The following is a 27,129-nucleotide window of genomic DNA, read 5'->3' on the forward strand; positions in this document are numbered from 1 at the left end:
CCCTAGTGTAAATATTTTCGACAGCGAAACGTGACGTACGCGTTTGCGTTAAGTGTCATTTTGTATGAGATTTTTGACTTTCCAAAACGTCCCGCTTGGCGCGCTGTTCAAAAACCCATACAAAATGAGACTTAACGCAAACGCGTACGTCACGTTTCGCTATCGACTAAAATTACACTAGGGGTACAGATATCCCGCACGGAGTCACCCTGCCGACGAAAACAAAAATAACCATTTATCAGCGAAGTCTGGAAAGCCGATAATTTACGACGCCCCGAAGACGTCAGCTAGTGACGCCACATTTTTAATTTAATTAACTGATATGAGTTATCACAATGGTATGCCAGACAAATGTTATTTACACTAAGTGATGGATACTGTTATTGTGCATAGATAGGTTTATTTCATTCAACGATAATTTTTTCAACTATTTTTAAAGCCATCATTGTTCATAAATTTTGAAAAGGTCCATCCTGAAAATTTGATAAGTATGAAGTTTGTGCAAAAAAAATCCGTTTCTAAAATAATAGTAATTCCTGAGTATTCCGAAAACTATCCCAACTATTTTGAAACATTCCGCAAATTGCACGTCTGTAGTTATGACAATCGAATAACAAAAATAACGCTTACATATGATAATAATTTTGTATGATAAGAGAACTTCGACAACAAACATATGGAGAAATGAAATTCCATAGATAAAATTCAGGCCCCGCTAGCAGACGGTATTGTCGGAGCCTACAATTCTCATTACTTTTAATGTTATATCAAGGTCAAGGCCGATCCAACAATAATGGATGTATAGGCTCATTCGTGAAAGCTGACGCGGATTTTATATAAGAATTGACAGTTCCGAACTTTTATGAATCAATCTATATTTAGTCATGATAGGACAGTCACCCGGGTCGTTCTTTTCAATTCGTTTCGTGACATTTGTGTGCAAAAACTTTGATGTATCAATTGATCAGTATCAGTGGTCACCGACTTGAATACACTGTGTGAATATTCAGTATGCTATGTGCCAGTAAATCTACACTTCGAATGTAGGCAATTTTTACTATCATATTACTGTAGCCTGGAAGCCTACCCCAAAACTATACCCGGAAATGATGGCTAAACTGGTTAATGAGTGGGTAACATGGAACACCACAGATAGTGCAGGCCGGGGTGCAGGCAGACCGAAAAGGAGATGGCGGGACGACTTGGATGCATTCTACCTTAGAAAAAGCCCGAAGAGTCTCGAAGAAGCCTTTTACCCCGCACTGGGACACTAAGTGGACGCTCGAGTTGGCCGTGCAGCGGGGCGGGGCGTGCGGCGTGCATGATAAACAAAAGCAAGCGTATAGGAGCGGCCTTAGTGCACGCTACTCAAATCACTTCTGAGACTGCCGCCACGCTTTCGAGCGAACTCGCACGAACTCAGGCCTTAGACTAATTGTAAGTTAGGGTAGTTAAAAGAAGTGCGAGTCGGACTCGGCCCTCCGCGGGTTCCGTACTTTTTAGTATTTTTCGTTGTTATAGCGGCAACAGAAATACATCATCTGTGAAAATTTCAACGGTTCATGAGATACGGCCTGGTGACAGACGGACGAACGGACAGCGGAGTCTTAGTAATAGGGTTCTGTTTTACCCTTTGTGTGCGGAACCCTAAAAATGCATATCCTCTTGAGTTACCCGGTCTTCATTTATATATAGCATTTTTCCAGTGAACAATATAAAGCCATCCTTTCTTTACAGTACCTAATGGAACCATTCTTTATTTAATGAGAATTAAGGGTGAACCACACAAGTAATCCTAAGTAGGGAGGGCTAGCCACTTAACACATATTAAGTGGTACGTGGATTGGACCTTTGTCTATTACATGGGCCACTTTGTATTACTTAAGAGCCTAATGGTCCAATCTCACCATTAAGTATTTGTGAACCTTCCTAAGGTTTAAAAGTGTAGTGGTTGTAAAACTCTTTGCCTAGAAGGGAAGTTTCGAAAGTCCGATTAGCAAAACCACTTACTGGCTTAAGAGTAGATTGAAAGAAACAAAACTGCATTGTTTTTGTATTATTTCTGTTCATATAAGTACTTAGTTGTTAAATAGATTTAAGTATTAGTTTGCGTTATTCTACAACTGGCAATTATGATTTGATCACTGTAGCCTATGGACACCTGCAATACCAGAGATATTACATGCGCGTTGCCGACACTTAAAAACCCGTATACTCCTTTTTGAAGACCCCATACTGTAGCCCCTCGGGAACACCTCGGCAGGGAGCTCATTCCACAACCGAAGCGTCTGCGAGACGACATTCCTCTTAAACCGCAAAATACGCGACCATTTAGGTTCTAGGGTGTGAGGATGAACATCCTGCCGACGGCGAGCGGTGCGGTGATAGAAAGCTAAAACATCCTACGGCTGTTTTAATTGGACTACATTAAAGTACAAGTAGGCTTAGTACAGGAGCACCGCGACAGCATCTTTTCCGGGAGATAGACTAGGGAACTGACAGAAAACTTTTTTTGTGGAATACTGGATAATAATGGATACGTATTTTAAGATGGCCACTTTTTTCGCGAGGAAGCTTAAATATAATAAAAATGAAAACAGCAACCTTTTAGGAAATATGTCATTTCATTCATTTCCGCCTCTTGACCCCCTAAACAGCAAGCGTTGGTATAAAACATCTTAAAACAGTAGTATTTTTGATGACAAGCGTTAAGTAATGGGTAAGCACCAAAAATATGGTAAAAAATAGCGAAGACAAACGAAAACAGCTTAAGTAAAGCCGAGCGATGATAAACAAAAAATGTCATGTCCCAAAATTTCTTAAGTCAAATGGGAATGGTTTGTTTCTTAAACCTTCTTAGCGTTAGCGTGTCTCCGGAATTTGGTCACAGCTCAGTTAGGGAGGCAGTAGCGTGCTTGGCAACATCATCGCAATAATTGGAATAGACACTAGTTTTTACAAAATTGACTGTCATGCCAATGCCTTCCAGTATCGTCCAACTTTTAATATTATAAATGCGAAAGGAACTCTGTCTGTCTGTCTGTCTGTTACTTCTTCACGCTTCAACCGCTGAACACAAATAGATGAAATTTGGTATGGCGATAGTTTGAGGCTCGTGGAAGGACATAGGATAGTTTTTATCAAACTTCATCATCATACCACGCAAACGAAGTTGCGGGCAGTTAGTATGGATTTTTCACGTAAATGTTGTAAGTATTAACTTGTAGAAGAGCCCTTGAGGCCTACTTGCAGAACAACTTTTTAAATTTAGTCCAGTTTTCTCATGAAGTTTATAATCACTGAAACCACAGACTAATGGCATAATATGATAATTGAAGGAAGATTTTGCCTAAAATCTGTTTCGTGTCTCCGAGTTTTATAAGACAGTTAAGTCATATTGCCTGTTTGTTTCTCGGTTTGGATTACGGAAACGGTTTCCAACACTGTTTCGCTTTCTTGGTAGCGACTGTCTAAATATTTGAATTGCCTAATGGGTATGTGGATGCACTTTGAGAGTAAAGAGTACAGTCTCTATATGTTGGTATGGTAATAGCTTCTTGTAAGTGTTTTAGCTTGTTTGTAATATGGCGGAACGGTATCTCGACATTTATGTTTCTTTTCAAAAGTAAACATGATGTAGGAGGTAGATGTAGGTAGTTCATATTATACCTACCAATTGTAATATCTGGTTTTTTCCCGTACCTACAAAAAAAAAATCTACAATATCCATACTGAGCTTGCGCTGGTAATACTAACGGTCCAGTTTAGGTCAGTTTCTAAAATGACTGTCATTTTACACACTAAAATTTATGAATGAAACGCAGCTGTCACAATGAGTCCTGAACTCATGACTTTATGAAATAAATTGACGTAGGTACTATACTATATGTACGACTGCACGTATCCATCCATCTGTACTGTACGAAAACCACAATTCCTTCAAGGCAGCTCACACCCACACTAGTTTACCATATGCTATCGTTTACGCGGGGATTATTCAAGATTGTAGCGACAATCCGCATTTAGTGCAAATTGGACCGAATTTCGTGATCGATCAACGTCACCATGCTCCTTACTCGGCCTATTTGTATAGGCAGACACAAGCCAATTATAAAGACTGTCTATGTTAATAAAAAGTTCCTTGTTCATCGTTCTTGATTTAGGTAGCGCCATGCGTACTTTTGTACGTGCATACGCCTAGTGCCTATTTCACCAGGTTGACAATTGACACCTGGTCGACAGCCTTAGGTGGCGATTAATCGTATGGCATGATTCGAGTCGCTTAAGGTATTAGAAAGAAGAAGAAAGAAGGTTCTTGTCACACGATTAATAATAATAATAATAGGTGGCGATTTCACGGACACGTGTATTGATTAACAGAACCGGCACATTAATCATTTCATATACATTTTCTGGGTCGGTAAGTAATAACGGGTCATAGCGTCAACGTTTACTTGTAGAATTAGCAATGCACGGTGAATTGTCAATGTCAGGCGACAATTGACAGCGTGGTGAAACATGGCCCGATGGTAAGTGGATCAGTAGTCTTTCAGGCTCTGTGATACCTACGTATACAAATATTTATAAATAGACAAAAAATGGGTCTCTCACTGTCAGCATGGACCTGGGGAGCTGTGGCAGCCTTATATAGTCTTTGCAATTTACTCGTCTCTAATACAGGGGAGACCAAAGCTCCATCTATCACTATTCTGTGTAATACGGGACTTTCATTACAAACGACCGCACTCACGGGTAACTGGCTAAGAGTGCGCGCGATATATTTCACCGGATAAAACTTTATTAGCACGATAAATATAAGTTTTCCTGTTATTTTCTTAGAGAACGCTTTATATAGTTTCTGTTGATCGATACACGTGTCCGTGAAATCCCCACCTAAGGCTGCGTTTTGACCAGAGATGTGTGAGGGAGGATCCGTTGCGAGGGACGTGTTTATAAGAATAGAATCACTGCACGCTGATGAGCGAGGATAACAAATGAAGTGATTCTATTGGTTCATATAAAAACACGTCCCTCGCAACAGTCGCAATGCGTTCACGCACATCTCTGGTCGAAACGCTCATTTATTTAACTATTTAACTGGATGGCTTTGCTTTAATTTTCAATAAACGATTACGCAAAATAACCTCGAAGTTATCGCCAAGATTCGATGAATCCCGGTTTGTTTTAAAGTACCTAAATGAAACCTTAGGTTTCCTTTCGTGCAATAAATAAATAAACTCCGAATGAGCGGTTTCTGTGAAACAGCGAACCATCAAAACAAGATTTGAAAGTTAGTGCAAGGTCTTGATAAAATATTTCGTTCGCAAAAAATCCTTCAGAAATTACCGCTTCGGCCTCATGATGATTATGGGAGATTTCAGAAAATAGTGTATCGAATTAGCGTGAATTGTTAAGAAAAGTACATCCATGTCAGTTTTGTGTCGATAATTGAAGAAGAAGCATTAAATTTCAATGTCATCAAAGATCATGGTTTTGGTGTTCATTTCATTAATTATAAGCGATATTGCAATGTTAAAAGAGACTAAAAGTTGATTCCCATAAAGATTTTATGCTTAACTGTCGTCACAAAACTGACAGCGATTAACTTTTCTTGACTACTCACGCTAATTGGGTATACTATTGGGTATAAATTTTACACCACTTCATTTACTTTTCAAGCTGTCCGACTCTGGAACTCCTTACCCGTTGGCATTAGATGCGCTCAATCTCTTGCTGTGTTTAAAAAATCACTCAAAGAACATTATTTATCTCTCCCTTAGTGTTTATATAGTACATAGTTATTTTTACTCTGTGGCTGACATGCTGCTGTCATATTTAGCTATGTTTCGGTTAATTTTATATATATTTATATGTATGTTTATGTATGTCTATTTATATTCCTTATATGTGTATGTTTATTCACTGTAATTGTGTGTGTGAATCTAGGCTTCATAACGGTTTAGCAACACCTACTTTTTCGATTAACTTCTCTATTTCCGCTACCCAAAGGTTGTCTGGAAGAGATCGCTTTTTAGCGATAAGACCGCCTGTTGTCTGCCTCTAAATTTAATCAATGGTTTATTTTTCTTGTATATTTTTACTGAGGTGTGCCAATAAAGAGTATTCTATCTATCTATCTATCTATTGTCTGAAAACTCCCTTATTCGCGCTTCTTCATTTAAGCATTTTTAAAGTGAAAAACGTTAGTTATACAACATACACTAACCACAAAGGTACTAAACCGCTTCGTACGTCGGTTGGAGTGATCGTGCTTAAGGAACGCTTTGGACTTGGGTCTAGGGGGCCATTTCGGCCTCATGACTACACGCGCGTCCTCCCCCAGCCCATTTAGGTATCAAGCTAGTATAAAGTTTTGCTTTGTTTAACGTAACAGTAATAACGGTAGTAATAGATTGTACTAACCCCAAAGGCACTAAACCGCTTCGTACGTCGATTGGAGTGGTCGTGCGCGAGGAACGCCTCGGACTTGGGTCTAGGAGGCCGTTTCGGCCTCATGACTACCCGTGCGTCCTCCCGCGCCCCCTCGTCTAGTAGTTTGGAGTCCGACGAGACTGATAGTTGTCTCCGTACCCGGTACTCCCCGTTGGCACCGCTACTCCATTCTGTTGACAAGAAAAAAGAACTTCAATTTATTTTTATCAAAATAGTCTTCAATGTTGTCTGAAATAAAAACAGAAAGAGAGATGCCCATTGACATATATCTAAGGACGGGCCGTACAGGCACTAAGAATGCCTAATTCAGTGGTATCACTCACGAATTCGAGCCAATCGTGCAGTCTAACGCAATTAGCTGCGACCAATCGCGCGCGCGATGCGAAGTCATCAACCAATCGCGTTGTGGCGTTAAGACTGCACGATTGGCTCGACTTCGTGTGCGTGACACCGCCGTGCTGGCCCCATTCTTATTGCCCGTAAGGCCCGTCCTTAGATATATGTCAATAGCCTGGTCCACACAGAGCGAGCATACGCGCGAGGCAACTTCCTCGCGCACAATACGGCTAGTGTAGACGTGCCTCGGCCGAGGCAGCGCGCGCGTTTTCCTCGCCCGAGTGCGCCGCCTCGGCTGACTACACAGGCCGTATTGTGCGTGAGGAAATTGCCTCGCGCGTATGCTCGTTCTGTGTGGACCCGGCTAATGGAGATACCTATTTTGGGTCGGGGAATAAAACGTCAGTAAATGAAATGAAGCTATTAGTAGTCTAGTCTAGTCTAGTCTCTAATATTAGTTTTTTTTTTAATTTAGGAGACGTTTCTAAAATATTATCTCAAGAAACTAAGAGAAACAAGCTGATCTAAAAAATAGTATGACATAAAATGCAACGACGCTATTTCGTGTTAAAAGCATTCAAACATTACACAGCATCGAACGGAACTACCTACACCATTTGGAACCGAAGACAGCTGCAACAAGTGGCACTTACTCTGTGATGTCATGCCAGCGTACTAACAAGTTACGATTCAAAGTAAACACAATAAATCGTTATTGAACGGATAAAATCCTCCTTCTAAGCATTTTATCGCAGCTTTGTACGCAACGTTGAAACATTCTCGGAATTCTGAAAGCAATAAAAGTTCGAAAAGACATTTGTTCGTTCCGAGAGACGCCTGATGATGACAACATAAATAAAAGCTCATTCAACGAATCTGAATTCACATTGGCATACTTTTTCCCCTCATATTTCGCCAATAAATTATCAAAGCACTCTAAAACACAAACATTGGGAGGCTCGGCAATGACGGACTGGAGCTCCTGACACAATTTCTCCCGAGCACTTAGCAAGCAAATTAATTCAGGGTAAAAACGCGTCGATTGAACCGCGACGTTGCTTGGAAGCTATTTTTCACGTTTCGATATTCGCGTCAAGGGTCTCTCTTGGTTCCAAACACTTCCCAAACTCATATCGTCTTAGCGAACCAGCATAATTTTAAGTAGAGATCTAGGACGCTTTTACACTGGTTTGCCTGAAGCAATTGATTTGTAAGTGATGAGATTGCCCTGGAAACGCGTTAGCGTCACAAAGACGAGATATCGATGCGACGGAGTAAACACCGAGTGAATAAATCACTGGCTGATAGCATAGCGGCGCTATAATCGATTCAGAAATAACCTTTTAGGGATGTAATTTAAGCATTAGGTTGCCTTTTAAGTCACTTCACTTGATCCGTTTGATGAAATAGCTGATTGTATATGTATGATCGTAACTCAGTATACAGTATATGCCATCATTGATTTCGAAGGAATATTGGACGTGGCAGACAATAGTTCCTCTACGAGTATTATTAATTATGGATCATTCATGAACAAAAACTTTAAACTTTAACTGCAAAATGTAAAGGTAAAATTCTGCTGCATGAGTCTAAAATGCCACTAAAAAATCTACAGCCAAATGTCTTTTAGTCTAGTCGGTACGGTAGAATTGGTATGTTGAATCAGCCATAGCCAGGACTCAAATAGATTTTTTTCTATCATAAACGTATCACTTCCGAGTTAGCTGAATATACTTCATTAAGCCCCGACGAGAATATGATTTCCCTGTGATCAAAGAGAAATTTATGGAAATCACGTAGGCAATTCCCATGTTTATAGTTGCCCTTTCGCGGATATATTTGTGTTCGCAAAAGAAAATCCAGTCGGGTCGGTGTGTACATACGTGATCGACTCCATCAATATGAGAATTATAGGCTTAAATCCAATTAAGGCTACGGAATCCTCCAATTACCAAGGGATTGATTGTACGAATATTACGTGACAGGGTTTAATAAAAATCGAGTCTATATTTTTAAATATTTTGACTTCTCATATTTGAGAAAAACGTTCGTAAAATAAGTAAAACTACTTTTAAAAATCTTGGTATGTTTAAGGAGACCTATCGCTAATAAATACTTAAGTTCTAGTAGTTCTCAATAATTAATATCTTAAGCTAATTATACGGTTTTAAACTGACATAATTTTTAACACTCGCGTCACATGTTGAGTGCGAGCAACTAAATATACGTGAGTTAAAGCATATGATTAGCTTAATGTTAGTGCGACTCACGACTGTTTAAATTCCATTAATATCTTCGCAAGGAGATAAAGTTTAGTCAGCATTAATAACCAATAGAACTATTGGTGAAATTGAACAGATCTAGTTACTTCTGCCCGACTTGCCCGAGACTCGTCTCCTAGAAACTTGCGAAATTAATAATAACCTATCAAATACGTAGGGAAGTTAATAGTGGCCATAACGATTACATAGGCAATAACGGATGAGTGATGGAACGTGAGGCTCGCGTGCGAGTTGATTATTTTTATAGTAGAGTGGGCATGTAGGTGACTGGGGTGGGATGACCTGAGGGACCTGAGGACCCTTCGTTATGACTGAACGTGCCAAATTACAGAAAACACTCATATGCAATATATATAAGTACATAGCCTTACCACGAGCTAGTCACTGACATGACACTGACGCAAGTAATGCAGATGACAACGAATATGTCAGCACAGGTCAGTGACAAGCTTGTGGTAGCCATACTTATGAATAGAGGTTCTAAACGTTATTCTGTAAGTACAATACCTCATAATAAAGACACATATTTACTGATTAAAATGCTTGCAAGTAACGTAATTAAACCCATCAATTAGCTATCAGTTAAAAAATTTTTTTTATCAAATTGGTAGTATTGTTATTTAGATATTCTGAATGTTAAGATCACGTTTCCGCAAATAGTCACTAAGGGCGCTTTTATAATCGTCAAATTAAATAATAACAGTAATAATTTATGTCAGGGTTACGGCAGACCAGCGCAAGGTATCTGGCGTTTAGGTTACATAGAAATAATAAATCACCACGTAAATAAATACATTATTTATAATATGCAAGAAAATCAGTACACATGTCAATCAATGAAAAATAGTAAGAATAGAACACGTCAATGTCATAGAGGTAAAGCGGCCAGCAAGAAACCTTGCTTTTGTTATGAACCTCAAGACACCTCCTCAAAAGCAAAGTTTATTGTCTAAAATATGCCAAACAATAATAGTGACAGGTAGCAAGAAAAAAATAAAAAATAAAATGATAATTCTAACCAAATGTACAATATGCGTTAAATGGGGTTGAGACCTAGACCAATCATACATTTGTTATGTTTTATACTGGGTAGTGGTTTTGTCAACACATCTGCCAGCATTGATTCCGTGGGTACATGTCCCAACACTATATTTTTGTTATCTTTTAAAGTCCCCCGTATAAAATGGTACTTTATATCTATATGCTTGCTTCTACCATGAAACACGGGATCTTGGGCAAGAAACATGGCAGATCGACTATCGGTATTTAGAGAGATATCAGCATACCTTGATAGACCTAGCTCAGTCAGCAAACTTTGGAGGTACAAACCTTCTTTTAAAGCCTCCGCGAGACTTACATATTCAGCCTCACAACTTGAAGTCGCTACTGTCCTCTGCTTTTTAGAAGACCATGAAATACTAGCTCCTCCTAAAATGAAGGAGTACCCGGAATAAGATTTCCTATCTATTGGACAGTTTCCCCAATCTGCATCACAGTATGCGTGGATTGACTTACCGGTCTTCTTATAAATAAGGCCATAGTTTGCCGTACCTTTAAGGTATCGTAAAACTTTTTTAGCAGCCTTCCAGTGGCTCGAATCGGGATTACTTACGAACTGAGCGAGCTTAATCACAGTATTCGTAATATCGGGCCTAGTTGCTACCGATAAATACATAAGTGACCCTATTAGCTCGCGGTAGGGCCATTTTTCTTTAATTTCGCCCTCAATTATCTTGCTAGGCATACTAATAGACAACTCGCTCGGAGTTCTGCAAGCATTGCAATTAGATAAATTGAATTTATCCAACACAGTCTTGATGTAGCCTTCTTGTGACAACATAATGCCATTATCATCTCTCCTTATGTCAATTCCCAAAAAGTATTTAACCTGCCCATAGTCTTTGAGGTCAAACTCATTTCTCAACTCATTTTTAAATCGTATTATCCGGTCTTCACATTTTGATGCAATAAGTACGTCGTCCACAAAGACTAGTACAAATAAATGTTCGCCTTCGTGCTTCCTCACATAAAGACACGGTTCATTGAGGCTTTGCACTAACCCCATGTCTTTTAATTTCTTGTCAAATCGTATATTCCATTGCCGGCCTGCCTGTTTCAATCCGTATAAAGATTTCTTTAATAGACATGTATCGCCACCTGTTTCCAAACTCTGAAGCATTTCTTTCGCGTTCCTTACTATCATAGAATCTTCATTATTGCCATACACCAGTTTTAGCAAACACTCTTTTAGCAAGCGAGGAATACGCATATAAATTTCCTCTTCGAGGTAGCCGTTCAAATAAGCAGTGTTTATGTCCAGTTGATGAACATCTAAGTCCATCTCTGCAGCAAGGGCCATCATTAATCGTACTGTTTCTAGTCTGGCAACGGGTGCAAAAGTTTTATCGTAATCCACTCCAAACCGTTGACTAAATCCTTGAGCCACTAGCCTGGCTTTCTTCTTACTAGTCTTATCTACATTAACTTTAGTAGTCAGTATATACCTACAGCCAACGATATTGGTATTTGGCGGCCTTTTGACGATAGTCCAGGTTCCTTTTTGCACTAGGCTTCTTATTTCAGATAGTATTGCGCCCTCCCATTCTAGTCGTTCTTCACTGCGCAGGGCATTTTCCAAAGATATTCCCACGGCTACACCTGCAAACTCAATACAGTCCATGTATTCATCAATTTCGTCTTCTTCGTCTACCATGCAGTCTCTGTATTCTTCTGCTACGTCCTCAGCATCAGCCATACAGTCCTTGTATTCTTCAGTGGTGTTCTCCTCCTCAAATTCCTTATTACATTCTTCTACTTCAATATAATTGTAAACCTTTTTTGGTCGTCCTGGTTGGCCGGTGTGCAATAATTTTGGCCTACCAGGGCCTCTTTTCAATACAACTTTGCGCACTACATCCGATACTCCTGTTTCTCGGCTGAGTTCCTGTTCTTTCTCAACAGTTTCTGCCACAGGTGGCGAATCCTTACCTGAATCTATATCCTGTGAATACTCCAGGTATCCCGCGGGCATCAAATTTGTCTTTATTTGGGTTTTTATTCAGAAAATGAACCTTCTCTCCAAACTTCCGTAAATAGTGTATCTTTACCGGTTTCTGGGCCCATAACCATTGTCAGGGTTACGGCAGACCAGCGCAAGGTATCTGGCGTTTAGGTTACATAGAAATAATAAATCACCACGTAAATAAATACATTATTTATAATATGCAAGAAAATCAGTACACATGTCAATCAATGAAAAATAGTAAGAATAGAACACGTCAATGTCATAGAGGTAAAGCGGCCAGCAAGAAACCTTGCTTTTGTTATGAACCTCAAGAATTTACAAATTCCCTAGTAAAAAAATAACACTACTTAATCCATTATCATTTTACATACCTTTTATGTATAATAATGTTATAAACCATAAAGTTTATTTTATGTTTAAAGATTAAAGGTAGGTTAGAATTTAGTATAGAAATCGGATTATTCGCTTGACTGAGCGCCTCGTGACGGTTGAGGGAGCGACGGGATGGCATAATAAGGACTTCACTTATTACCCGTCTCTTCGTTCGTACGGGTAATATGCACTCGCTTCAAGTGGAAACATTTCAGCGAAAAATCTTCCTTCATTTTTTTATACCTATTTGAGAAAAATGTTTATTCATGTAAACGTTTATATGAACATGGGTCTTCAATCAGAATCGTTACTTGAGACACTGACAGTTAATATACATAACTAATCCCGATAAAATTCATTACCTGTTATTACAAATCTGTCAGAAGAACTTAAATAAGGTTCACCATCATGTATATGTACATAATTATATGTATTAGTCTATCTTTTATACATTATATAAGTAGTAGTATTTAACTATTTATATATTTTTAATATTATTTGACTTCACGTTTAATTTTTTCCTTATTAATTGTTATTTTTTTTTCCTGCACCAACATACACAAATGTCTCTGTTTGACCCAATGGTTGACTGGTAGAGAATGCCTTTTGGCATTAAGTTCGCCATTTGTACATTTTTCTTTATGTGTGCAATAAAGTTTAAAAAAATAAAAAAAAATAAATACAATCAGAATACGCCTCCTGAAATATAGCAATGTACTTAAAATCCTACAATTAATTACAAAAATCATCTTTATTCTTTTATTATTTATCTATTAAGTTATGTTCCATAACTGAGACGAAAGTTACGACACCTATGATGGTACTACTGTAATTCGTCAAGCATTTTAAGGTGAAAATATGCCAGAGAAATAAACATATACCTATACCTATTTGCAAAATGAACAATAAAATTCTCGGGCAACATGAAAATGAGCTGCATGACGAACTTGAATGGCTCAATTCATTTCGATACGTTCATCTATCTGTACCTTGTCTATTATATCAGTAATAACCATTCAAATCTAAATAGAAGTTTAATAAAATAAGTTTTTGGCAAAAATTTAATTTTTATACAAGCTTTTATTGCTGACTGTCATTTTCTTCCCACAGGCAACTAATACTCATCGAGACAATTCTTAAGACCCCAAACACAAGTAGGTTGCGTTGTTTTATCACAGAGTTCCTATGATCACCTCCTATCTCCATCATCAGATCAGCTCGATGGTACCATAATATTGCATTGTCACCCGACTTACATATGTATGCAAATTTTTAGCTCAATCGGAAATCGGGAAGTGGGTCAAATTTAGCTTCCAAGATTTGACCCACAAATATACATACGAGTACATATATACTAACAGGGCAACTTAAATAAAAAGCTTGTAAAAATTGGTATCAATTGACCCAATTTAATCTCCTGGCGGACATAAAAACGTATGTCATTCTCCACATGTTATCGAAATGTACGATCGCTTTACTATCGCCATTACTTTCATGTCAGGGGTGGGGTATTTTACGATAGGCTTTTGGCGGTTTGAATGCACGTAAATATCCGTCATACTGACTTGCAGGCCCGTGTCTTTCATAACCGAATAAAAATGTTTATTACCCCTGAAAACACTGCGTCATTACGGAGTTCCGCAGTATGTCACTAATTAAAATGGACAGGCATATTTCGTTGTGAGACCCGAACAAATGGCAATTAGCCTAAATTTTAACACACAAAGCTCTGAAATTGTGCGTGCTCAGTGAGACATTTGTTAATGATGAACAGGTTAAATTGGGTGGAGATGCATGCCCTGGTTATTTATATTGAATTAGTAGTTGGTTATTTTGACTTTATTGTAGCGACTGCCGAGACCGTTTGACATTCCAAAGTCAAGCAGGTGGTGTCGGCGAAAGGGGAAGCAGAAATACATGCTTATTTCATGGCCAATGATGGGTTTATAAAGAGGATGACAAAAATCCGGAACGATGTAGAAGAAAAAAACACTAAGCGGAATCAGACTCCAAGTAGCTGAGGATTGGCTAATACGATGAAAAGAAATGCAATCCAATGAAGATACCGGGGCACATATTGGAGCGGTTATAAGATCACTGCGGGAAGTATAAGATCGTCTACGGTTCGGATCGGTACGGTATCGGATCGTGGACGGGTCGTCGCCGTAGCTTCTAACTCTCGGTAGAGCAGAAAGAGTGAAGCTGTTCCTTTCTGACTATGTATGAGCGAAGGACGTACAAATACGAGACCTCTTGCCCTATGATGGTCTTTCCAACTTAAATATGTATCCCACATTGATCTTAAAGATGATGCATTGTATGTGCAACAACGTGAAACCATAGAAAAATACAAATAGTTGTACAAACTGATACAGCGAAGGGCAAAGTAAGGTTTCACATGGCACCTAAATGTCTAGACAGGATGGAATTGCCAATACATTTACTCCATTATTATGATTGCGTCCGTTTGGTCAAGATATTCGATTTCGTTGCAAGGAATTTCACTACACACGCCAGGTATTCCAGTTGATAATAAAACATTACAACAAATAGCAAAATATAAAATATTTCCCAGATCATAAATTCAGGTAATATATTTTCCCCATTTCACTGATCAAACACGCCAGAATTATGTTTGAATACGGTAAATTCCAACAGGTATTGGGAATAATAAATATATGTACTTCCAATATTGGAATAATAACAGATTCATATTCATTCCATATCATGTACCTAAAAACAGAAAGCTTATATTTACTCAATATCGCTAAATTCGTAAGGCCTATCCGTACTACTAATCAATGTAATAAACCATTACGTATTAACTACTAAATAAAAATTAACCCCCTACGCCATCATTTTGAAAAAGCGCTGAATACTCTTCAAACAGCTGGATCCATTTCTTTAAAATATAGGAACCACCTCAAGGAAACTCGCTTTCACGTAAAAAAACAGCACCGAAATCGGCCCATTTGTTGGAGAGCTACGATGCCACGGATATACAGACAGACACACAAACAGACAGACAGAAAGACAGACATTGGCGTCATATATATATATAACAACCCTCTTTTTGCGTCGGAGGTTAATAAACTATTTTCAATTCGAACAGAGTTGTATTTCTTTGTTACGAAAAGAAAAGAAATTCAACCTATTATATATTCCCTTTACAATTGATTTCAAATTCAACTGACATTTTTTTTGTACGCTTAAGTACGGACTGTACGGAGCAATGAAAGCCAATTTAAATAGAAGACTAAGAACTATCGAATTTATCGATTTGATAATTTCGATGATTTCTAAGAATCCATATTATTACATTTTGCTGAACATACGTAGTGGTCCAATCGGTAGCATGACCGCGACACCCTGTAAACAATTCGAACGTAAAATTGATATCAAAACTATATCTAAATGATGTCATTTAGTTATCACTCGCGCGTTCGCTTTTTTTTCGCTCGGACTTAACCGTACATGTATTAGCGCGAGTGAAATGGAAGGGCGAATGAGAACAATATGTCATCATTTAGATATTTCTCTCCTCAAAAAACCAAACAGGCGTGTCCGAGTCCGAGCAAAACAAACACAACCACAAATTGCTTGTTTATTCATTCATGGCATTTTATAAGAATCCCCTTGGCAGTAAAACAATAACTTGTTTACATACTAAGCAGGCTCGTTGCCCGATTAATCCCAAGGGAACTAGTGTCGCGAAATTTACCTTTGTCAGTATATAAATAGAGTTCAAAAGTTCCATTAACAGTTGAGTAATAGGTCAATTCGAGTTTTGTTATTCGATGTTTCCGATATGAACTGTCAGTCAGTCTTTTGACACTGACAGATCAGGGTGCTTAGCCAACGTGTCAATGGTTAACGCTCCGAGGCCCTTTCATATTAGGGCGACAGTGACAGTTGCGTTTCGTTCGCTACGAAGCGTTAACGATTGGCACGTTGGCAACGCATCCAGTATCATGTCGGAAACAGAATAACTAAAACTCGAATTGGCCTGCATGGCATTGTTTATTTTAATTTCCATGATGAGTTGTTAAACTATTAACTGTGTGGACTCGCCCTTTATTTTAAAGTCAACATGGTTTGAGATATTATGTTACTGGCTTCTGCCCGCGTCTTCGTTCGTCTGCGTAGAATAAGTAAAATCCTATCCCCTCTTCACCCCCTTGAAAGAGGATTTCAGGTATTAACACTTTTGACTTTTCCCGGGACTCAAATGAATGCCACACTAAATTTCATCAAAATGAAGAAGACAGACAGACATAAAGATACTTTGGAATTCATAATGCAATTTCAATTTATTTATTTGCAACCAAGTACAAAACACATACAACTTAATGCTAAGTGTACAGTAGGTGTAATTGCCGAGCGTTAGCGAAGGTCTGCGTTTCAGCTTGGGCAAAAATGCTATCGTATGTCCGTAAAATATTCTCCTGTACAGGTCGCAATTCTTAACCGTTTTTAGTGGAATTTTGTGAGCAGATTCAATAATTAAATAGATTTTTTGCCGATTCAGTATTTGGAAAATTTTCAAACTGGCGGTGCCATACATTTATTCAGTTTTAAGCTATGCTCGCGAGGTCTACAGTGCACAGAGCCACTAACTAGGATAAGTAAGGAATTTTGTAAAAGTCCATTTACTGGGGAAAAAATACAAATTGGCTACCTATTCAGAATAACCTGCTCATAGTGTTGTGTTCCTGCCGGTGAGTAAGGTTGTCAGACAGAACTCAACGTGGGTGCGGAGTGTTAGGGTCGGCAACGCGCGTGTATCACCTCTGGAGTCACCACCGTCATAGGCTACGGAGACTGCTTACCATCAGGCGATCCATATGCGTGTTTTCCACCGACATAGTATTAAAACAAACAACGGGTTGCACTCCGGGAGTGCCGGCAGAAGTGAAAACTTGAATATTAACGATGTGCATTTTTGATATTTTGGAATGGTTAGGGAATAGTTTTGCACTAATTGCTTTAATTATCAGTATAAAAGTACTATCATGTATGTAGTAAAATACAATATTCATTTATTGCGCTATCGTAGACAAACATGACAATTTATATTACATTAAAAATTTAAGTCTTCAAAACTATTACTACTATTTCAATTACTATTATTTAATATTAAAAAGTTTATTGCTCAGAAAAATCAACTTCCATCCATAATTTCAACGACTCTTACACCATCATCATATTCATCATCATTACTAGAACCATCATGGAGTTTTTCAATCAGGTCACGTGTCCGTCTTACGAGTTTTCAATCTGACGAATCTATCGGTCACGTGACCTGAAGTTTTCACTTCAAAAAGGACAAAATATTTTGCACCTAATGCGTATAACACGTAACTCTCCTAAAAAGATTAGTAGTAATGGTCCTGTTATGTCAATTAAATGGTTCAGCCGCATATGTTGTCCATCTCCTAAACAAAGGCGATGCCCTGGTGTATAATCAAGTCCAAATTGAACGAGCGGCGTGATTGGTCGATAAATATTCATGCTGTGTTTATTTACTCGTGCCATAGAGCAATACGGGCGTCAAGCGTACATGTAGTAATTGTAAATCAGTTGTTAAACTTCATACGAATGTCGATAATTAACCGAGTATCAAAAAACGTAGTATTTGAACTAGCAATGTAGATCCAAACGTTGAAATTAGTTTAAAGTAAATATACGCACTAATTATAGTCGGCGAGATATGATTTGCCCCGTTCTCTCGAGCTTATTGATAGATAGATAAATCATTTATTTTTCAGCTGCAAAAACACACAATATAAAGTTTATATCATCATAAAAAAACACAAATTATTACAATAACAAAAATAGAATTGAGACGATAGAGATAGGAATAATTCATAAAAATAAAATAAAAAGTACCTACCTACATACTGTGTGCGTTGCAGCAGGACAAAAGGGTCTCGGCTCAGTGTTACTCTTCACTCTTTCGAGTAAAGCACTTATATGGCAAATCGATGCAAGATATATTTAGTCATATGTAAGTACCTGCACTATTTATTTGACTTGGTGTATTTTAATTTGAATTTTATGATTAATTTCTTATTTTTAAATATAAATTGTATTTTTTGTGTATGAACTATTTCACTGAAATGAACGTATTGATTGATTGATAAGAAAGCGACAAATAATCTACACAGACTATAATTATATATTGCAATATTTGATGAATAAATATTTTGCAGAAACTGTCCAAATCACAGCTTTGAGCTACACCACAATTTCTTAACGTTAAACGTAGGACACAAAAGGTTAAATTACCTGCCTAATGGCCTATAAAGTCAAGGTACTGCTTTGACATTGTAGTACACGCGTAACGTATGTTATGGTTGACTTAACCGCCACTTGTTAGGGCTGTACGTTTATCGAGTGTCGACAGGATTGGGGTTGCTTATTGAATGAAGCTGCGTATTTTCGCGTTTCACCTTATTACAACGGAATAAGGTAGAAAATGGTAAACATATGTTTGTCAATCAGCAAGGGAGATTAAGTCGTTTTGGGAATTACTGAACGAATATTTTCGACAAATAGCTACAATTGAATAATTCGAAAGTTTGCAAGCCACTTTAGGCTAGAATTGCTTAGAGTTGAATAAACGTTTGAAACAAACTAACAGAAACCATTTGGGAGTTCATTCTGCCGGACTAATCCAAATGGAACGTACGATCAAAAGGATTTACTTTTTTCTCAATAACGAGGAGAATTAGTGAGCGCTCTGAGCCAACTTTTAGATGAATCGTCGATGAATACGAGTATGTATACCTATAGCTATGGTACAGATGGTACAGTCGACGTCAAGGACATGGTTAAACTTTTGCGCCCTTTTTCCTTTGTAATAAAACGATAAATGTAACATATACACATATACACGTTAAACGTCGACTGTATGTAGATTACGGATGATCTTGATTAGGACTTGAGGCGGCCCTCAAATACTAATGAAGACACACAGACGACACGCTCTTTTGGTGTTTTGTTATACATCAGTACATCACGGGGCCTGGCTAAGTGACAATCGTGTCAATCGAAACTTAAATGAAGACAAGACTTTTCGACGCATCTGTAACCTCGGCACCGTAGCACGGTCGCATTTTTATCACCAGAGAGAGGATATCACTAAGTCGTAATTAGAGTGACAGAGAAAAATGCCCGCAATTGACGAATTTCGATTTTCGCGGTAGGCCCTCTGTCACCAAACCTGTCACGTTCTAACGAGTACGTAAGTGCGTAAGTGACGGGCATAGTGACAGGCGATAAAAATGGAACCATGCTGCGAGCGCTGAACATTTTTACTTTGGCGTCTGTCGATAAACGCATGGAAGTCCTACAAGGCTACGGCGTAGAGCTACGACTGCTACGAGCGTTCACATTGATTCATCTAAGCTTGCGTGAATGGAGAAGATAATAAATGAGAGATATGTGTCATGATTTATTTATATTTACATTTAAGATAGCAGTTAATAATCATTATACTGCGGCAACATTATTACGTTACCCCGATTAATACAGGGGTAGTTGGGAAAATAACATTATACTGTTGGCAACACGGTAGTTTAAGCAAGTGGTGGGGACACGGAAGAAGTTGGACAGGCTCGTGCACTTGGGTTGAGGCCGTCAAAAAGGACGCATCGTAAAGAACCGGTTATGTTGCAAGTAATAAACTGTCGCCCGCGGTATTTTCGGTCCGATACAACCTTCAAGAAAAGAGCGTACTATCATCTTAAATGCCAGCTATGCACTTGAAACCCCTCTGGTGTTGCAGGAATCCATAGGCGACATTAATTGCTTACCATTAGGCAATTCATCCGCTTGGTTGCCTGCTATATCACAAAAATGTATACTTATAAAACAATCATATAAAATCAAGCGTATCTAACTAAGCAACGAATGAGATAAATGAGTTAAGTTCTTGGTAAACAACTGAGTTATCCCAAAATACGTAGATAAACAAGGCGCCGCAAGCATGTTTACACTTTCATTACAACTTCTATTAAGAATTTACTCTGGTAAATCTTATATTGTATGCAGGGACGAGGATAAAAACGATTTTCCTTGAGAAACGAGATAACATAATCGCGGGAGGCCATTGTGGGTCCTTTGGTTGAAAGGGCGGGGGAGAAATTACTAAATCTTAGCGAGTGTCTTTGTTCCGATGAAATATTTAAGCAGTAAGTTAGTGTCATCCACGATGACGCGCAGATTACTCAAATATAACCTTTAATAACATGAAAATACGGATCAAGGCCCGCGTCGTCGTGAATGACACGATCTATACCTTGACTTCATAATACAAACAATATAAATAAAAGTTCATTCGAATACTTGGCTCCTTTTTGGCTCAATGAGAGAAAGTGATGAAATGACTGAACATAAGAGTATCAAGTGTAAGGGCGTTTTCGGTTAACTGGTGTGTACCATTAACCTTTTCTACGCCGTGTCAAACACAAAAGCTGTCATTCGAACGCCATGTTACCGAAGTGTCAAAACTGAAATTGAACTTTATGCATAAACACGTAAATCTATGTTGCTCTGTGGTCTGTAACGGATTAATCCGTCTTCAGCGTTGGACCTACGGTGCAGATATATCCGTCATTGGCGTCAAAAAGGTTAACGGCCGGTCAAGGGGTTAAAAGTAAAAACCCCTTTTATTTTGTCAGAAAAGTGACAGTTAAACGTAACTTAACTTAAAAACAACATAAGTCATGCTTCAAAGTACAAGTCATTATGAAAATGCCGATAAACACTATAAACAGTGCGTTAAACCGCTACCTGCCTTGTCGCAGATGCAGTACTTGCATGATTAATTGTTTAAATAAAGACCTTCTTGAAGGAGAACAAGACAAGATGTACAATTGCATGAGTTTTACCATGAGATTTCTGCATTCGCAAAAAGCAGTGCAGTACCCTTAGTGTAAATAAATTCGATTTTGAAACGTGACGTACGCGTTTGCGTTTAGTCTCATTTTGTATTGGATTTAGAAAGAGCGCGCCAAGCGGGACGTTTTGGAAACTCAAAATCCTATACAAAATGAGACTTAACGCAAACGCGTTCGTCACGTTATGATGTCGATAAAATTTACACAGATCAGTTATACATAACTCATTTCTATAAGATTACTTTCTCGCTCAAATCAACACTTTTTTTTCTTGTAGTCATTTTTTTAAATAGTCCGTTACAGTGTCCCACTGCTCGGGAAAGGCCTTTCTCTTTGATTTCCACAACTCCCGTTGTTGTGCTTCTTCCGGCCATTTAAAAAAATTATTATTTCAATCAAATTACTGTTCATTATAATTCTACCGTCTCATCTACATCAAGGGTCTTAATTGTTTTTGTCGTGTCGCTCGTACAAGTGCCGCGATCCCAATAAAGGCCAACCGCTAATGAAAATTAATGATTAAACTAAAACAACTCTTCTGAACGAAATTGTTGGTAATTTCGGACCTAACTTTAGTAGCGAAGTTTAGAGATTGTTTTTAATGCTATTTCTACGTGTTTGAAACATTGTGTAATTAAATTAGTTCAAGTACATTTGTGGAACTGCTTAATTGCTTTATACTACGCTCACCTGTTCAACGAAAAATTTTAAGCGCTTTTAGTTTTTGCTCGCAGCTTCAGTTTCACACATTCAGGCAAAACTTTTTAATTTTGATTGAAACATTTGTGAGCAGGAGATTCGCCGTCAGATATATCGTAGCTGCCAAGTAGTCACAAATAAATAAATAATAATTACTAGGGGACATCTTACGCAGATCAACCTAGCCCCACATTACGCAAAGCTTTGGTCAAGGCGATGATATACAGTCAGCATCAAAAGTAGCGGATCAAATAACGTTTCATAAGTATCTACCATTCTGTAACAGCTTAACAAAAAGTGATGTCTTTAATATAGAACAACTAAGTCTGTAAAAGATATACTTTTGAGCGCGAATTTAAGAAATTTATCTATATTTCGAAAAGTTATCTGGAATGTCAGATACTTTTGGCGCGTTGTTTCATCCGCTACTTTTGATGCTGACTGTACATACTTGTATAGATAAATACATACTTCATAGAGAATACCCACGACTCAGGAATAAATATCTGTGTTCGTCACAAAAATAAATACCCTTAACAGAATTAGACCCAGAATCATCCGCTTCATAGGCAGGGTCACTACTCACTAGGCCAGACCGGTCGTCAAATATTTGAACAAAGGCCTCTATTATCAAGAAGTTAAAGTGAAAGTTCAGATATTTTTGAGCACCTTGGCCGCTCCGATATATCTGATAGTGACTGTAAAAGAAGTATTGTTTGGTCATACACGCGAAGAAAAATAAGACTTCTCTTCTGTTCCAGAAAGTAGTGTTAGACTGGATGAAAATTGTAAGCATTAAATTGGTTTACCTAGGCACGGGCCAGAGTTTGAACCAACGACCTCCGGTTTGAAATTCGCACGCCTTTCTACAGAGCTACCGTCGCGAGTCCTAAGAAGGGTAACATGACCAACGATAACGATTGTCACGAATCGTCACGACATTTCTCCGAACCTCAAACGACAATACAGTAGGGAAACGAGCAATAACGACAAGGGCATGATAACGCCGCAATGCGACGAAGCTAATGCGTGCGCGTAGATTGCCTCTAATAGATGCCGCAAACTGAAGTGTATAGGTACGATGAAGATAATATGGATATTGTAAAAAGCGAGAAAAGAGCGATAACGGCGGCACGATAATGCTACAGTGCGGTTATTGACAATGCGACAACTAAACCACACACCACAACCACAACTAAACAACTAAACGGAAACTACTGAAAGGTAGGCATATTATGTTAAGAAACATAAATACACCCCAAACATAGGGGCTCTAATATTTATAAATTATAAATGACTAGCTGCACTCGTAGTTTCGCCTGCGTGGATTTCGATATGTGCCTCATTTTCCCACAAGGTAGTTTCAAGGGCTTTTTTTAGCTTCTTAGATGGAAAATTTCATTAATTAAATATGTTGACTAATTTAGCTATGTATAGTTGGTCCCATCCACGATGACGCGTAGATTTGTCAAATCTATCCTTTAATAACATGACAATATGAGTCAAGGCACGCGAATGACTGACACGATCTATAAAACAACACGATTTTCATTCATAATTTTAAAACGAATACGGGATTTAATCGCGTCAGGCCATATAATAAACAAGTTTACGCGATTAAGTAACAAAAAGGCGTAGATTACTTTCGCATTTCTTATGGTATGAACTGCATGTGGTAAAACTAAACAAAGCAGTCGGAATCTATATCAAACATTATTAACAAGAAAGTGCTTTTACATGGTGACGGTAAGCCGTATTAAATGGCGTTGGGATAAAATGTTATAGTTTATACCCAAATTAACCGCAGCATTAATTATTAGCAGGCAGACAAATATTCCAGCATTATTGCTGCATTTTAACGTGTATTATTAATGTTTCTAAATTATAATTATTTTTTACACATTGTATTCTGTCTGGGCTATCAAAATCGCTGCCAACTTAGCTTGATCTGACTCTACCGCTATTAGGCTTATGGGGGCAATAAGGCATGCATGTGCTATCTAGCGGGTAGGGGTTAATGATGCCCGCACTCGAGAAAGATGCAATTAGTGATGATTAAAGATGATAAGCGGCATCAAAGAGATCACTAATGACGCGAATGTCTTTAGTGATCATTACAGTTCTTATTGGTAACACTGTATGTCTGGGAAATAGTTAATTAATTAATTACATACGCGGACTTTGTAGTTTTGTTTGGTATAAAACCATGGTTTGTCCATTAGTAAAAGTGATGGGTAATTTATATTAACTAGTAGTTTAACTTTCGTGGCTGGCCTTTTGCAATTGACGACAGTTGGATGTATGACGAATTGTTGAGTGTACTGAGTATACTGTATGCGAGTCCTTGTCGTGCGGTATGTTCCCGTTGGGCTCGAGCCGGTCGAGGCACTCCTCGGAGTAGCCGTTGTAGGTGAGCTTGCCGCGTTCGCCGTTCTGCCGCCCGCTACACTCGCTAGCGTCCCCATCTTCTATAGTTGGATTTATGACTTGTTGGGTGTACTGACCGTAATGCGAGTCCTTGTCGTGCGGTATGTTCCCGTTAGGCTCGAGCCGGTCCAGGCACTCTTCGGAGTAGCCGTTGTAGGTGAGCTTGCCGCGTTCGCCGTTTTGCTGCCGCCCGCGGCACTCGCTGGCGTCCCCGTCCGGCTCGTCTTTAGTTGCTGCAACAAAGAAAATTCGTTACAAAATGATAGACGAGAGATTAGACGCAAAAGAACACGATGTCCAGTCCACGTGTTTGGAAAGCTTATTGTTAACAGTACAGCAACACTATAGACCGCACGTAACGTTTGTGATACAAAAACCTATTACGCATATACCTATTTTTGTTATAAAGCGTGGAGCAAAGCGAGACGCTTAGAAAATTTGTTTAATACCATAATAAGTAAACGTTCTGTAATCAAAATAGTAAAAGAGATATTGCAAAGTAATTTGGAAAACTTATAATAAGATCTCACTACTAGTCACAGACTTGTTAAACGTGCCTTGGACGAATAATTCCAATTAAACCGGGAAATATCCTCGAGAGACGCACTAGACTGTATCTAAATCTACTAGGATAAAGAAGAAAAACAATTTCTGTAGCAAGTAGAGTCGAGTAGGCCCTTAGAATAATGGCAGCAGACAAGTTCTCGCGATTTCATCCTTTGTCGCGGAGGAGGGGGCCGCAGACGGGGAACAACGAGACGCTTGTGGCTTTACAGTCAAAGAATATCGTGGGCGATGCCGCAATGGCGTGTATCCGATATTTACAGTGATAATCCCTGTCAGCTTTGCTGGGGCTGGGTTTTATAAACATCCGTTAGGACTTTTGTCAGATGAAATCATATTATGGGTTCTATAGTTAACCAGGGAACCATTAAAATACGGCAATCTGCGTTTGGAAGTCTGTATATCTGCCCGTCCGAAACTTTGCTCATAGAAACTTAGTGCTAACAAGTTTTGTGGTACACTCGCACCAATGCTCATATCGACAATGTGTACCTATACGTTAATGTCGACATAGTGGCAAAGAAAAATCTTGTAAAACCGGACCCAAAGAAACTCATAAACTAGAGCTGGACATATTAATTACCACTGTTCATTTTTTATTCTTCTAGGTCGATAGATTACACGCAATGTGTACAATATATTTGCGATTGTAATCTTTTTTATTAACGTGTAGCAACAAAAATAACTGATCATTAGCAGAGACTAGTAAATATTAAAGACGAACAACCTCCGTCTTGTCGGGAATGTCAGTCTTCTTTATTTACTATACGTTGTCATTAATAAATTCATACTTATAACTATTAGTATCAATGCCGAGAAAAGAAAAGTGCAACTATTCGATTAGGTACGGTCACAGATTTTAATTGCTGACCCATCGACGGTTCAAGCTAATTTGGTTCCCAATACTAACGCTATGATATATCCAATGTAAACCCTAAATGGCTCAACTATTAAAGTCCGTGACTGCACCTAAATATGTTAATTATCTAAACTATCTATACACGGGTTATGGTCTGCTGATTAAAATGGATTTGTCTTATATAGCTTACATTTTAACAGGCGAAGTATTTTCAAAACGTAGCGAACATTCTGTGACAAAAACAGGCACTTAAGCCCTTCCTCAGAACAAACGCTAACTGCGAGCCTCAGAACCCCCTGAGTCTGACACCATAGATAATCTTCAACGAATTCAAATGGGACATCATTAGTATCATTACTGACTGACAGACACCCCTGTAACAATTAAACAAAGTTCGGGGCACATTTGCGGCACGTGAAATTAATAGAGCCAAGACATTGAACAATGGTGCGATGTTGTGTCTTCGGGAAGTGGCTATTAAACGCAGTGGATAAATGGCAGGAGATCCAACTCGGAATGCGTTAAGTTTGGAATTGGCAATTTGGAATAATTGGCCATAATTATTTTAGGATTCTTTTTGCGTGACAAATATCAAAAGACCTAAGGGTTAAATTTAATTTGTCTAATATTTTGGAAACACTGACATTTTCGCAGTAACAGTACAATGTTTTGTAAAAAATATAAAATACGTATTATAATTACATATTAAAAGTCAGAGCGAGCATAATTATATTATTTATTTATTTATACTTTATTGCACAAAATATATACAACAATGTACACATGGCGGACTTAATGCCTGTCCTACCAATCAACCATAGGGCCAAACAGAGACACAATTGGTGCAGAGAGAGAAAACAAAATCAATGAATTAAAAAGAAAAGCAATATAATATACTTATAAACTACATATAATATATATCATATAAATACAAACATATGTAGGTACTCACTTTAATTGCAACTAATATAAGACATACCTACATACATACTACAAATATAATATTGATGAATATTATTATAATATTGATGGCATTTTGCGTCAAGGTTTGACTGTCAGTACATGAACCATTGCCATATGATACATGTACTGACAGGCAAGCCAATATACTGTATGTAGAAATAGTATGTTATGTCATGTGTTTACTAACCTTAGTTGTAGGAAGACTAATTAATGTAAATGTGTAATTTAATATAGTATAATGTAATT

At 38.2% G+C, this 27,129-nt stretch overlaps 1 protein-coding gene across 4 annotated transcripts in view; it reads right to left on the reverse strand.

Moving 5' to 3' along the window:
- LOC133523368 (cyclin-dependent kinase 14) overlaps window positions 1-27,129 on the reverse strand; it is a 136,692-nt gene that overhangs the window by 24,474 nt on the left and 85,089 nt on the right. For all 4 annotated transcript variants that reach the window (XM_061858892.1, XM_061858890.1, XM_061858893.1 and 1 more), the window contains exons 3-4: window positions 24,575-24,730; window positions 6,424-6,623 (exon numbers count right to left, since the gene is read on the reverse strand). In XM_061858892.1, the coding sequence (XP_061714876.1) occupies window positions 6,424-6,623; window positions 24,575-24,730 (356 nt within the window). The remainder of the gene's footprint in view (window positions 1-6,423; window positions 6,624-24,574; window positions 24,731-27,129) is intronic.

Source organism: Cydia pomonella, chromosome 12 (genome assembly GCF_033807575.1).
Source record: "Cydia pomonella isolate Wapato2018A chromosome 12, ilCydPomo1, whole genome shotgun sequence".
In the NCBI taxonomy this organism is placed as follows: Eukaryota; Metazoa; Arthropoda; class Insecta; order Lepidoptera; family Tortricidae; genus Cydia; species Cydia pomonella.